Source organism: Mustela erminea, chromosome 4 (genome assembly GCF_009829155.1).
Source record: "Mustela erminea isolate mMusErm1 chromosome 4, mMusErm1.Pri, whole genome shotgun sequence".
Taxonomy (NCBI): Eukaryota; Metazoa; Chordata; class Mammalia; order Carnivora; family Mustelidae; genus Mustela; species Mustela erminea.
In genome coordinates, this window is record NC_045617.1 from 63,624,353 (window position 1) to 63,638,948 (window position 14,596).

General features: G+C 42.3%; 1 protein-coding gene across 4 annotated transcripts in view; it reads right to left on the reverse strand.

Annotated features, from left to right (window-relative positions):
- ARFGEF3 (ARFGEF family member 3) overlaps window positions 1–14,596 on the reverse strand; it is a 178,898-nt gene that overhangs the window by 99,525 nt on the left and 64,777 nt on the right. For all 4 annotated transcript variants that reach the window (XM_032339389.1, XM_032339393.1, XM_032339392.1 and 1 more), the window contains exon 5: window positions 14,353–14,421. In XM_032339389.1, coding sequence (XP_032195280.1) covers window positions 14,353–14,421 — 69 coding nt within the window. The remainder of the gene's footprint in view (window positions 1–14,352; window positions 14,422–14,596) is intronic.

The following is a 14,596-nucleotide window of genomic DNA, read 5'->3' on the forward strand; positions in this document are numbered from 1 at the left end:
ACACCTCTGACTGTGATTTCCCTTTTCCTCCTCCATATTCCTCTTGGCTTAAGCTGGCATATTAAAATGGCTTAAGGCACGTCAACCTTTAATTCCTGCACCGGGGTCCCCAGAAGTTCTACTGAACTCTAGCCCTGCCCTATGAAATAGCCCAAATGAAGTAGAGAGGATCTCTGAACCACTCTATGTGTCTTCTAACTCCATGCAAGTTCTTCAAGAACTGTGTAAGTCAGACGTTACAGGGAAGTGGGGAAAATCTTTGCAAAAGGACTCGTTTGCTCAAAGCCCATCCAGCAGCAAATAAGCAGAGCACAGACACTTCCAAGGAGTCAAATCAGAGTCAGTAAAGACAGGCCCGGAAGGAAGAAAAGAAAGGTTTCCAGAAGGGAGAGTGGAGATGCTCCTCCTTAGAACAGGATTTCCTTACTTGAGTGGCCTCAGCCAGTTTGATACAACAGTCTGGGCTCCCTTGTCCAGTTTTCTTGCGAGGAGGTGGGGTTACTCCTCCCAGTTTTAGGTAGAACATAACAAACAAGATGCTTCCAAGAAAAACTGACCGGGTGTCCTGTGTACTTTTCCTCTGGATTTTATCTGCAGACTAATCTGCTCCTTAACTGTAGAATATTTAATTTGCTGTATGTCTCAAGAATAATGCTACTACATAAAACTAAAAGAACCAAAACGTATCACTGAACATTCAGGAGTTAGAGGTCAGCCCAATTAAAAAAAAATACTTTAGTGACAACTAGAATCATTAAATCGGTATCTCTGGTAGCAGGTCTTCAGCCTTAATGGTTTTGAACTCCCATGGGGTAACAAGGGACACTAAATGAAACTATAAACATATAAACTTCAGGTCTTGTGATGCTAGCATAAAGCTCAGAGAAGATAAGTTGAGTATTGATGCATAAAGATACCCAAGAAGGTGGCTCATGCCTGCCAGTCTCTTGGATCTGTGGTCACAAAAAAAGTAAAATTCTTCAGTACTATGCTTCACATGTGAGAACACCACACAGCTGCTTTCTAACTAAGCACTGTGGTGAAGATCCAAGGTGGATGAGATGGCCTACGAATGTCAGATGGTTGCCAATATTATTACGGCAAGATTCTACCAACATTTTCTAAGACTAATAGTAGCGAAGAAGCAACATAATACAGTGGTTAACAGCCCATATTTGAAATATAAAAAGCCTGAATTTGAATGTCTAGCTGTAGAAACTTGGATAGCAAATTATTCTCACTTTTCGTGGGATTCTTCATCTGCCTTGGTTGGGGTAAAGATGAGAGGAGAATGTACAGAAAACACAACTTATTGACACACACTAGCGACTCCATAGCTAGTAGCTACCATTATTAGCTGGTTATTATTATTAACCAGTGTTTGGCAGTTGAGGGATGGATGGACAGATGGAGTGAAAGAGGGAGGACCCTGAAACTAAGAACCTTAAACAAAGAATGGTCTTTGAGAGACTTTGCTTGGGCTTGATAGGATAAAAGACTGGAAGTTTCCCACAAGTCAGTAAGATTGAACCAGCAAATACACATTTATAAACAAGGCTTTCTCACTTTGAAAAATTCCTCAGAGAAACCTTGAGCAGGCTTGAGAATACACCCTGAAACTTTCCAAAGAAACAACATTAACCGTTTTCAAATTCATTCCACAGAACTTCTGGCTATGACTTCTCTTCTTCCTTTACCCAAAGACTTTGTCAATTTTTACTCCCACAGCTTCTTCCAATATTAAGTTACTACCTCTGGAAAACTCAACAGCAAATCTGCTCATTTGGGCATCATGCTAGGAGAAATCTTGGTCTAGCTTTCAACCAATGGCAAGAAGGATTATGTATCCATAGGGAGTTTTTATTTCTGATTATTCATGAAATTGAACAGAAAACACATATTGCATATTTCATAATTACCCATTTCTAAATTTGATGATATGTCTTATTCTTCCTGTATCATGAAAAACTGTGATCTGAAAAACGTTCATTATTAACGGTTTAATTAAGCAAGTTAACGTGAGACATACAAATGAAAGTTTATTTACATTTTGAGTGCTTAATGCTCCTTTTACTGTTTCAACAGTGCCTTGGGGGAAATGGCCTCATTCTTCATAGTTAAGTACACATGCCTATTTCCTGATCAACAGGTTTCAGGGTAAACACTGTTCTTGAGTAAAAGTCACCCTTCCAGCAGGGTAAGAAAGAAGAGGATGTCTGGATTTTTTCTCAACATTTCCACAGGAGTTTTAAATGGTTTAAATGCTTTTTTAATAAAATTGTTTCCCAAGCTAATAGCAAAAGTGACAATACAACATTCTTTTTTTCATTAAGTTAAAGACTTATTTTTCATTAAGTTAAAGGCTTATTTTTATGAAAAGTTCAGATACAACTAAGAAAGCTTCCAGGAGCTAACTGGTGGTTTTAGGCTGAGATGTCCTGCTTTCGAAAGCAAGATGCAGATTTTCAAAGGCTAAATGAGCAGGTGAGAATCTACAAAATCACTGCACCAAAGTCTAAAGAACGCAATTCTTTTTTTGTGGCAGTATAATTTTCTTACATAGTTAATTCTTTCTGTTGATGCAAAATCATTTCTTTTTTTGGGGGGGGGGGATGGATACAGATTTTTTATTCCCTTTTTTGTTCTTTTTTAAAGAGGGCTTTGTGAACTCAGCAGCATTTTCATGATTTCTTTTTTTTTAATTTTTTATTTTTTATAAACTTATAATATATTTTTATCCCCAGGGGTACAGGTCTGTGAATCGCCAGATTTATACACTTCACAGCGCTCACCAAAGCACATACCCTCCCCAATGTCCATAACCCCACCCCCTTCTACCAACCCCCCTCTCCCCAGCAACCCTCAGTTTGTTTTGTGAGATTAAGAGTCACTTATGGTTTGTCTACCTCCCAATCCCATCTTGTTCCATTTATTCTTCTCCTACCCCCTTAAGACCCCATGTTGCATCACCAATTCCTCATATTAGGGAGATCATATGATAGTTGTCTTTCTCTGCTTGACTTATTTTGCTAAGCATGATATGCTCTAGTTCCATCCATGTTGTCACAAATGGCAAGATTTCATTTCTTTTGATGGCTGCATAGTATTCTATTGTGTATATATACCACTTCTTCTTTATCCATTAATCTGTTGATGGACATCTAGGTTCTTTCCATAGTTTGGCTATTGTGGACATTGCTGCTATAAACATTCGGGTGCACGTGCCCCTTCGGATCACTACGTTTGTATCTTTAGGGTAAATACCCAGTAGTGCAATTGCTGGGTCATAGGGCAGTTCTATTTTCAACATTTTGAGGAACCTCCATGCTGTTTTCCAGAGTGGTTGCACCAGCTTGCATTCCCACCAACAGTGTAGGAGAGTTCCCCTTTCTCCTCATCCTCGCCAGCATCTGTCATTTCCTGACTTGTTAATTTTAGCCATTCTTACTGGTGTGACATGATATCTCATTGTGGTTTTGATTTGTATTTCTCTGATGCCGAGTGATATGGAGCACTTTTTCATGTGTCTGTTGGCCATCTGGATGTCTTCTTTGCAGAAATGTCTGTTCATGTCCTCTGCCCATTTCTTGATTGGATTATTTGTTCTTTGGGTGTTGAGTTTGCTAAGTTCTTCATAGATTTTGGACACTAGTCCTTTATCTGATATGTTGTTTGCAAATATCTTCTCCCATTCTGTCAGTTGTCTTTTGATTTTGTTAACTGTTTCCTTTGCTGTGCAGAAGCTTTTGATCTTGATAAAATCCCAATAGTTCATTTTTGCCCTTGCTTCCCTTGCCTTTGGCGATGTTCCTAGGAAGATGTTGCTGCAGCTGAGGTCAAAGAGGTTGCTGCCTGTGTTCTCCTCAAGGATTTTGATGGATTCCTTTCGCACATTGAGGTCCTTCATCCATTTTGAGTCTATTTTTGTGTGTGGTGTAAGGAAATGGTCCAATTTCATTTTTCTGCATGCGGCTGTCCAATTTTCCCAACACCATTTATTGAAGAGGCTGTCTTTTTTCCATTGGACATTCTTTCCTGCTTTGTCGAAGATTAGTTGACCATAGAGTTGAGGGTCTATTTCTGGGTTCTCTATTCTGTTCCATTGATCTATGTGTCTGTTTTTGTGCCAGTACCATGCTGTCTTGATGATGACAGCTTTGTAATAGAGCTTGAAGTCCGGAATTGTGATGTCACCAACTTTGGCTTTCTTTTTCAATATTCCTTTGGCTATCCGAGGTCTTTTCTGGTTCCAAATAAATTTCAGGATTATTTGTTCCATTTCTTTGAAAAAGATGGATGGTACTTTGATAGGAATTGCATTAAATGTGTAGATTGCTTTAGGTAGCATAGACATTTTCACAATATTTATTCTTCCAATCCAGGAGCATGGAACATTTTCCCATTTCTTTGTGTCTTCCTCAATTTCTTTCATGAATAGTTTATAGTTTTCTGAGTATAGATTCTGTGCCTCTTTGGTTAGGTTTATTCCTAGTTATCTTATGGTTTTGGGTGCAATTGTAAATGGGGCTGACTCCTTAATTTCTCTTTCTTCTGTCTTGTTGTTGGTGTAGAGAAATGCAACTGATTTCTGTGCATTGATTTTATATCCTGACACTTTACTGAATTCCTGTACAAGTTCTAGCAGTTTTGGAGTGGAGTCTTTTGGGTTTTCCACAGATAGTATCATATCATCTGCGAAGAGTGATAGTTTGACTTCTTCTTTGCCGATTTAGATGCCTTTAATTTCCTTTTGTTGTCTGATTGCTGAGGCTAAGATTTCTAGTACTATGTTGAATAGCAGTGGTGATAATGGACATCCCTGCCGTGTTCCTGACCTTAGCGAAAAAGCTTTCAGTTTTTCTCCATTGAGAATGATATTTGCGGTGGGTTTTTCATAAATGGCTTTGATAATATTGAAGTATGTGCCCTTGATCCCTACACTTTAAAGAGTTTTGATCAGGAAGGGATGCTGTACTTTGTCAAATGCTTTTTCAGCATCTATTGAGAGTATCATATGGTTCTTGTTCTTTCTTTGATTGATGTGTTGTATCACATTGATTGATTTGCGGATGTTGAACCAACCTTGCAGCCCTGGAATAAATCCCACTTGGTCGTGGTGAATAATCCTTTTAATGTACTGTTGAATCCTATTGCCTAGTATTTTGGTGAGAATTTTTGCATCTGTGTTCATCAAGGATATTGGTCTATAGCTCTCTTTTTTGATGGGATCCTTGTCTGGTTTTGGGATCAAGGTGATGCTGGCCTCATAAAATGAGCTTGGAAGTTTTCCTTCCATTTCTATTTTTTGGAACAGTTTCAGGAGAATAGCAATTAGTTCTTCTTTAAATGTTTGGTAGAATTCCCCCGGAAAGCCATCTGGCCCTGGGCTTTTGTTTGTTTGGAGATTTTTAATGACTGTTTCAATCTCCTTACTGGTTATGGGCCTGTTCAGGCTTTCTATTTCTTCCTGGTTCAGTTGTGGTAGTTTATATGTCTCTAGGAATGCATCCATTTCTTCCATGTTGTCAAATTTGTTGGCGTAGAGTTGCTCATAGTATGTTCTTATAATTGTTTGTATTTCTTTGGTGTTAGTTCTGATCTCTCCTCTTTCATTCATGATTTTATTTATTTGGGTCCTTTCTCTTTTCTTTTTGTTAAGTCTGGCCAGAGGTTTATCAATTTTATTAATTCTTTCAAAGAACCAGCTCCTAGTTTCGTTGATTTGTTCTATTGTTTTTTTGGTTTCTATTTCATTGATTTCTGCTCTGATCTTTATGATTTCTCTCCTCCTGCTGGGCTTAGGGTTTCTTTCTTGTTCTTTCTCCAGCTCCTTTAGGTGTAGGGTTAGGTTGTGTACCTGAGACCTTTCTTGTTTCTTGAGAAAGGCTAGTACTGCTATATATTTTCCTCTCAGGACTGCCTTTGCTGTGTCCCACAGATTTTGAACCGTTGTGTTTTCATTATCATTTGTTTCCATGATTTTTTTCAATTCTTCTTTAATTTCCTGGTTGACCCATTCATTCTTTAGAAGGATGCTGTTTAGTCTCCGTGTATTTGGGTTCTTTCCAAACTTCCTCTTGTGGTTGAGTTCTAGCTTCAGGGCATTGTGGTCTGAAAATATGCAGGGTATGATCCCAATCTTTTGATACCAGTTGAGTCCTGATTTAGGACCAAGGATGTGATCTATTCTGGGGAATGTTCCATGTGCACTAGAGAAGAATGTGTATTCTGTTGCTTTGGGATGAAATGTTCTGAATATATCTGTGATGTCCATCTGGTCCAGTGTGTCATTTAAGGCCTTTATTTCCTTGTTGATCTTTTGCTTGGATGATCTGTCCATTTCAGTGAGGGGAGTGTTAAAGTCCCCTACTATTATTGTATTATTGTCGATGTGTTTCTTTGATTTTGTTATTAATTGGTTTATATAGTTGGCTGCTCCCACGTTGGGGGCATAGATATTTAAAATTGTTAGATCTTCTTGTTGGACAGAGCCTTTGAGTATGATATAGTGTCCTTCCTCATCTCTTATTATAGTCTTTGGCTTAAAATCTAATTGATCTGATATAAGGATTGCCACTCCTGCTTTCTTCTGATGTCCATTAGCATGGTAAATTCTTTTCCACCCCCTCACTTTAAATCTGGAGTGTCTTCAGGCTTAAAATGAGTTTCTTGTAGGCAACATATAGATGGGTTTTGTTTTTTTTATCCATTCTGATACCATGTGTCTTTTGATTGGGGCATTTAGCCCATTAACATTCAGGGTAACTATTGAGAGATATGAATTTAGTGCCATTGTATTGCCTGTAAGGTGACTGTTACTGTATATGGTCTCTGTTCCTTTCTGATCTACCACTTGTAGGCTCTCTCTTTGCTTAGAGGACCCCTTTCAATATTTCCTGTAGAGCGGGTTTGGTGTTTGCAAATTCTTTCAGTTTTTGTTTGTCCTGGATGCTTTTAATCTCTCCTTCTATTTTCAATGATAGCCTAGCTGGATATAGTATTCTTGGCTGCATGTTTTTCTCGTTTAGTGCTCTGAATACATCATGCCAGCTCTTTCTGGCCTGCCAGGTCTCTGTGGATAATTCTGCTGCCAATCTAATATTTTTACCATTGTATGTTATAGACTTCTTTTCCCGGGCTGCTTTCAGGATTTTCTCTTTGTCACTAAGACTTGTAAATTTTACTATTAGGTGATGTGGTGTGGGCCTATTCTTATTGATTTTGAGGGGCGTTCTCTGAACCTCCTGAATTTTGATGCTTGTTCCCTTTGCCATATTGGGGAAATTCTCCCCAATAAATTCTCTCCAGTATACCTTCTGCTCCCCTCTCTCTTTGTTCTTCTTCTGGAATCCCAATTATTCTAATGTTGTTTCGTCTTATGGTGTCACTTATCTCTCGAATTCTCCCCTCGTGGTCCAATAGCTGTTTGTCCCTCTTTTGCTCAGCTTCTTTATTCTTTGTCAGTTGGTCTTCTATATCACTAATTCTTTCTTCTGCCTCATTTATCCTAGCAGTGAGAGCCTCCACTTTTGATTGCACCTCATTAATTGCTTTTTTGATTTCAACTTGATTAGATTTTAATTCTTTTTTTCTCAAGAAAGGGCATTTATATCTCCTGAGAGGGTTTCTCTAATGTCTTCCATGCCTTTTTCGAGCCCGGCTAGAACCTTGAGAATTGTCATTCTGAACTCTAGATCTGACATATTACCAATGTCTGTATTGATTAGGTCCCTAGCCTTTGGTACTGCCTCTTGTTCTTTTTTTTTTGTGGTGAGTTTTTCTGCCTTGTCATTTTGTCTAGATAAGAGTTATGAAGGAGCAAGTAAAATACTAAAAGGGTGGCAACAACCCCAGGAAAATGTGCTTTAACCAAATCAGAAGAGATCCCAAATCATGAGGGGGGAGAAAAGGGATAAAAAGAGGTTCAGAAAAAAAGAAAGGCAAAAAAAGAAAAAAAAATGAATTAAAAAAAGAAAATGAATAAAGAAAAGTATAAAAAAGAGAAAAAAATATATTTGATGATCTAATTAAAAAAAAGTTAAAAAAGAAAAGGGTAAAAGTCAAAAAAAATTCTAGCCGTAGAAGAGAAAAAAAAATGAAAAAGAAAAAAAAATTTAATTAACTGCAAGACTAAAGAATCATAGGGAGAAAGCCATGAGTTCCATGCTTTGCTTTCTCCTCCTCTGGAATTCTGCTGCTCTCCTTGGTATTGAAACCGCACTCCTTGGTAGGTAAACTTGGTCTGGGCTGGATTTCTTGTTGATCTTCTGGGGGAGGGGCCTGGTGTAGTGATTCTTAAGTGTCTTTGCCCCACGTGGAATTGCACCGCCCTTACCAGGGGCCGGGCTGAGTAATCCGCTCGGGTTTGCCTTCAGGAGCTTTTGTTCCCTGAGCGCTTTCCATAGAGTTCCGGAGGATGGGAATACAAATGGCGGACTCCTGGTCTCCGGCCCAGAGGAGCCGAGAGCCCGGGGCCCCACTCCTCAGTGTGCTCTCAGAGAATAGCGCCCAGTAACTCCCGTCTGCCTGACCTCCGGCCGTGCTCTGAGCTCACCGAGCCTGCGACCAGCTCAAGGTAACCCCGAGCTGTGAGCTCACTGTCGGCTCTGTCTCTGTAGCCGGCTTTCCCGTTCTAATACCCGCAAGCTCTGCAACACTCAGACACCCCCGATCCTTCTGTGACCCTGCGGGACCTGAGGCCACGCTGACCCCGCGTGGGCTTCACCCCGGTTTAGCCTCTGGAGCGATGTCCCTCAGCGGAACAGACTTTTAAAAGTCCCGATTTTGTGCTCCATTGCTCCGCCGCTTGCCGGGAGCCAGCCCCTCTCCCCGGGGTCTATCTTCCCGTCGCTTTGGATTCACTTCTCCGCCGGTCCTACCTTTCAGAAAGTGGTTGTTTTTCTGTTTCTAGAATTGCTGTTCTTCTTCTCTTTGATCTGCTGATAGATTTTTAGGTGTTTTCAATCTTTAGATAAGCTATCTAGCTGATCTCCTGCTAGCTGAAGTAGTCTCAGTCTGCCACTTCTCAGCCATCTTGACTCCCCGTCTGCAAAATCATTTCTTAAGTGACTACTATGGTGGGAATTGAAAGGTTCTGAGCTATTTTGCAAATTTGAGGAATGATACAGGCCAGTGAGAAAAGTGTTTTTTCCTCTCTTGTGGAGCTAATGTAAACCATGATTTCAGATGGTCCTACTATTTTTCTTTCTTAAATTATCTATATATGAGTCATCTAATAATTTAGTATTTGTAACTACGGATCCATATGCTTATAAATTGTTGCTGTGCTTTTCATATAAATAGATATGCTCAGCCTGTGCCAGATTACAGAATTACAGAGTAAGGTGGGGACATTCCCCTCTCCCCTTTTTAATGGCTGACAGTGGGCCTTATGGTGAAAAATCCATGCCTTCAGAATCACCTGGGAAGTGTTACTAAAAATAAGATGTGTCCCACTGAGGAACAGTGGGACACCCTGTAGCAGATTAGACACTTAAAGCACAAGAAATACACTTGATATATATCAAGCACTGACAAATGGGAAGGGGAAAGTGTGGAGGTGGTCTGGCAGGAGATGAAGGGTGGGAGGGATAGGAGAATTAAAACCTTGTACTTATCAAAGGATCACGGTCGAGGGGATGCTGCTGGTGGTAGGATTCCATACCTGGTTGGGGAAGACAGTGCTCACCTGGGTTTTAGATCATTTAAAAGGAGGTTATACTGATATTCAAACGTGGCACTCTTTCCCAAACTTGAGTAGGCCCATGAATCACAAGAGGGCTCTAACTAGAAAGCAGATTCTTACTCATGAGTCTGGGATGGGGCCTGCGCTTCTGTGTTTCTAACAAGGTCCCAGCAGCTGCTGATGCCTCTGGTCGGTGGACCATACTCGGAGGTTTTATGGCGAAGGCTGGTGGGAGAGAAGAGTCACCATCAGGGTGGCTATTCTCAACCTGACGTCTCCAGCACAATCACCGGGGACCTCTTGCAAAATGTGTAAACACAGGTCCCCCCAGGAGGGAACAACTCAGATTTTCTGGGGCAACCCTACACATCTTATTTTTACTAACACTTCCCAGGTGATTCTAACATGCAGCCATTTGATGAGAACCACCAATGCGGGAGGAAGGCTCCAAAGGTTGGTGGCTGTAAGTGTCCCACACAGAACAGGGGGTTTCAGGAGTGCAAAGAGCTAAAGCCAAAACTTAGTCAAGGAACTACTGCAAACGGCCAACCTTACAGAGGAACATAAGTAACCTTTTAGAAGCCTATCCCTTGTTCTGATATTTGATCATTGTTAGTCAATGCTGTGTACTATTTACTTCATCAAAAGACATATTTTCAAGATAAAAGGTAAGGCTAGTTTAACTCCAACACTGTGTCTGCACAGTATTCATCCCTGAGCACGGTTTGGGATAAAGGGAGGTGGGTAGCCTCTAGAAGTGTTCCACCATTTACAGAGGAGGTCATCAGGGCCCCCCAGGATGAGGGGGCTTCCACAGCCAAGCTGTGTGCTGTGTGCTGCACGGTGTGAAGGGCAGAAGCCCAGTCAGACCTGCTGGTCTCGCCTCCTAGTTCCACCACTGCTGAGCTGTCTGACTTTTGGGATGTTGGTGGCCCCCTCTCAGTCTGTCAAAGATGGATAAGAGGATTTCCTGCTTCACAGAACTGCTGTGTGGATTGTATGATTTCCTGTAGGCAGAGCTTTTAAAACAGCGACTGGCCCAGAGTAAGTGCTAAATGAACATGAAGGACAGCTATAGAACATTGTCTTTGAGCTGATGTACTTGTCTCTCGCCATAACCAGGGACATGATATGTTCTCGTGCCTCCTCAGAATTACCAGCTCTGAGAGAGAGTGGCCACTGAGGGCTCAGAACTAGAACTGATGCCTCGTAGAAATAGGTGGGGTGGTGGGCAGGCCTGATGGATAAATGGTCACTATTCTTCTCCAAGGGAGGCAAACGCTCCAGGGTGTGTCTCTTGTCGGCTCTGGGATCAGGGCAGCTGGAGACGGAAGCCCCAGGTCTAGCATCTGTGGGGTTCGTCATGCTTGGGGTCACTCTTCCTCTCTCAGCAGACTGGGTTGGAAATGTCCTTCCCGTGGACTGGCCTGACAGAGGAGCAGGATTCTTACTCTCCTGAACACGAGATCTATGCCAGGTCTGTACTAGCACAGAGGAGCAATTCTGCATGTTGCCATTCATTAAGGCACTTCGAAATGGTGATTCCTGAGGTGCCTGGGTGGCTCAGTCATTAAGCATCTGCCATCCGTTCAGGTCATGATCCCGGGGTCATGGGATCAGGCCCCGCATCAGGCTGCTTGCTCAGTGGGGAGTCTACTTCTCTCTCTCCCACAGCCAAAGTCAAATAAGTAAATAAAATCTTTAAAAAGAAATGGTGACTCCCCCGGCCATGACAGTGCAGTATCCACAGCCCTGCTCTGTCCAGGGACCAGAGCAAGGTGGCAGATGGAGGGAGGCATGGGAGACCTGGCCGACTAAACTGGGTCCCGCTATGAACAGGGAGGTGGAAGGGCCTGCCTGTGGGCCTGCAGGAGAGGCAGAGCTTAAAACATCATGTGGGGGCCTGCACCCTAATGGGAGACCCCCACCACCCAATACATGACGGACTGTTCATTTTCAAGATCTTCACCGAGTCCTTCCGAATTCCAGAGAATATGGTCTCAAGCCTTTATCATAAACTCTGAAGTCCACATGAGCATGAGGAACAACACGTTTTTCTGTGATAGTGTGACCCCGGCTTCACGACCTTCATACAGTTGTCCTGCTAGGGACTCTTCCCCAACTACAGGATCACAGAGGGCCGGAGCGGGACATGGAGAGCTAGTGAGCTAGTTACCGCTCCCACAGGAAGCCGCCTGATCGATGCCCCATCCTTTCAGGGTCCTGGCCAGATCAGCACTGTCCAGTAGACCGTGGACGTCATCATCAAGTGCAGCTCCTGACAGCAGCGGTGTGAACTTACTGCGAGGCTGGGTCTGCCCCAACAGCTTCGCACGTGGATTCTCTCCCCCTTGTCCAAATGGCACAAGCACACAGCTAACACTGCCTTCACAGAAAACAAACACAGGGCTGGGGAGGTAGCCAAGGCAACACAGCAGGTGGGCAGGAGGTGGGAGCGCTGGGGTTTACATCCAAACAGTGCTCCTCCAGAGCCCAGAGCACCACTTCTCCCTTCCTGCCAGGGCCACCGCTAAGCTGGAAGACCTCTGTCTCTATATTGCTTTGGGGTGGAGAGTTTTTATTTTTTTTCTTTTCCAAAAAACAAAAAAAAAGCTTTGTTTTTCCTCTGTAGGTTTTGGTAGAGACCACTGTGTTTTGATGCTTTATTCTATCTAGAAAGGCCTGCGGAGTTTCTACTCTGCGTTCTAACTACCTGCCGTAAACAGCCTGAGCTTGGGCATGACATGGCAGTGTGTGTCCACTGCTCAGGAATGACGTCTTGATCAGATTTGCATTCAAATCTGGTTCCTGGGAGGATGGTAAAGGCAACCACCTCCTCCTCTGGAAGGCAGCTTGGGAAACCCTGGTAGCTCTCTCTCCCCTCTTGAAGGTCCTGAAACAACCTGTGCCCCATCCCCCACCTCCCAAACTTCCATCAGCTGGGGTGTGGGGGGTGGGGACTGGCTAGGCAGGAACAGCTGCTTTCCCTTCTCACCCTTCATATGGCAAAGGGCTAACAGGCTACTTAGATGCCCATTTGTTTTCTTGCTCTAATTAGAAACTACATTTGTCATTTAAAAAGCGAACTGACACGGCGTACTGAAAATAGTCCAAATTATCCAGAGCGGAGGCTGGTAATTGCCAGGGGCTGACGGGAGGGTAGGGTAGAGAGTTACTCTTCAATGGGTCTAAAGTTTTAGTTACACAAGATGAGTAAGTTCTAAACATCTGCCGAGCGACATGGTGCCTGTAGTTAACATTACCGCACTGTACACTTAGAAATGTGTTAAGGTAGATTTTGTGTTAAGTGTTCTTACCACACACACAACAAAAAAGGGAACCTGCAAATAATAGGAATACTCACAGGAGTCCCTTAAAAATCGCCTGAAAAATATTACTGATAGATAGTTCTGTTTCTTTACCTATACGGAGTAAAACATAAATAGGTTAAAGAAAGGTGTTCTTTCTACCTATACAAATACACATTTGGGAATTTACATTGTAGTTAGAAGTCAGCTAATCATTTCTTGTTCTTTTGATAGATACATAAAAATGTTCAATGTGCTCAAAAGTAACTTTCTCTTACTCTTCACTCTTTAAGGCACACGATACCATAAAAGGCACAAGTAGAGGACAATAGAAATACTACTCGTGATAGGGTTAACTATGTGAGTTGATGGATATTTTAATTAGCTTCACTGTGGTAGTTATTTCACAATATGTATGTATATCAAACCACTAAGTTGTAGACTTAAAATACATAGAATTTTTGTCTATTATATCTCAACAATGAGAGAAAGAAAAAAAGAAAACATGTCCAAAATGCTACATTTCTACCTGGTATACTCAAGAAATGATGATCATTTCTATAAAAAAACATATATACCCATGAGTGCTGACAGTTGAGCTTTTTCTTCCTAATTTCAGAATTCAGATTATCATTGCCTCTTTGAGGTCTGCACATGTATTCCTGTCAAAACACATGAATCCTGAAGATACTCTTTTCAAGAAATGGAAGGAAAATTATTCTAAGTGTATTAAAGTATAGCTTTGGAATGTTGACATTTCCAAAAGCCAGAGGCATCTGCCAGGCACTGGAGAAGCCAAGAATTCTGTTGGACATACTTTTGGAAGTGCTGGAAGGCGCACAGTTCCCTAGCCTGCAACACAGATGGGAAAGAGAAGGCTTTCCAATGATAGTTACAAAATGTGTTCATTGGGCTTTAGGAGGCGGGCCTGGAATTTCATCAATAAACGTCTCTCTCACTGTCTTACCTGGTTTCTTGAAAACCATTTTTTTTTTAAATCAAATGCTTTTCAATTATTCTTAAGAAAAATAGACTCAGAAAGCAAAAGGAGGCGCAGCGCCTAGGTACAGAAGCTTTGGGACAACCAGTACTGTTATTTTCATTTTAAAACCTCAAATGAAGCAAACCAAAGCATGCAGAAGAGCATTATGACCAAGGGTGACAGAGCCCACAGCCTGTTTCCTACAGATCAATTCTTTAGTGGAAACTCCCCAAGGTAATGATGAGAGAAGGTCTCACCCTACTGCTGGGCCTCAGTTCCCCTCCTCCCGGGACTTCTCCCAGCCTGGGGGAGGCAGCTGTGAGCAGGCAGCCAGGGAACACAGCACATGCTCACTGAGAGGAGGGGGCACTACTCACCTCTGCAATCTTCAGCACCGCGCTCCCGTTCAGGTCGAATGTCGGGGTGTAGGTGATGCAGAGTAACACCTTTAGTAACCAGGAGATGAGGAAGGAAGGAAGAGAGAAGGGGTTAAAATTTCAGAAATAAAGAGAAACGTGGGGCACGTGGGTGGCTCAGTTGTTAAGTGTCTGCCTTCAGCTCAGGTCATGATCCCAGGGTTCTGGGATGAACCCCGCATCTGGCTCCTGGCTCCCTGCTCGG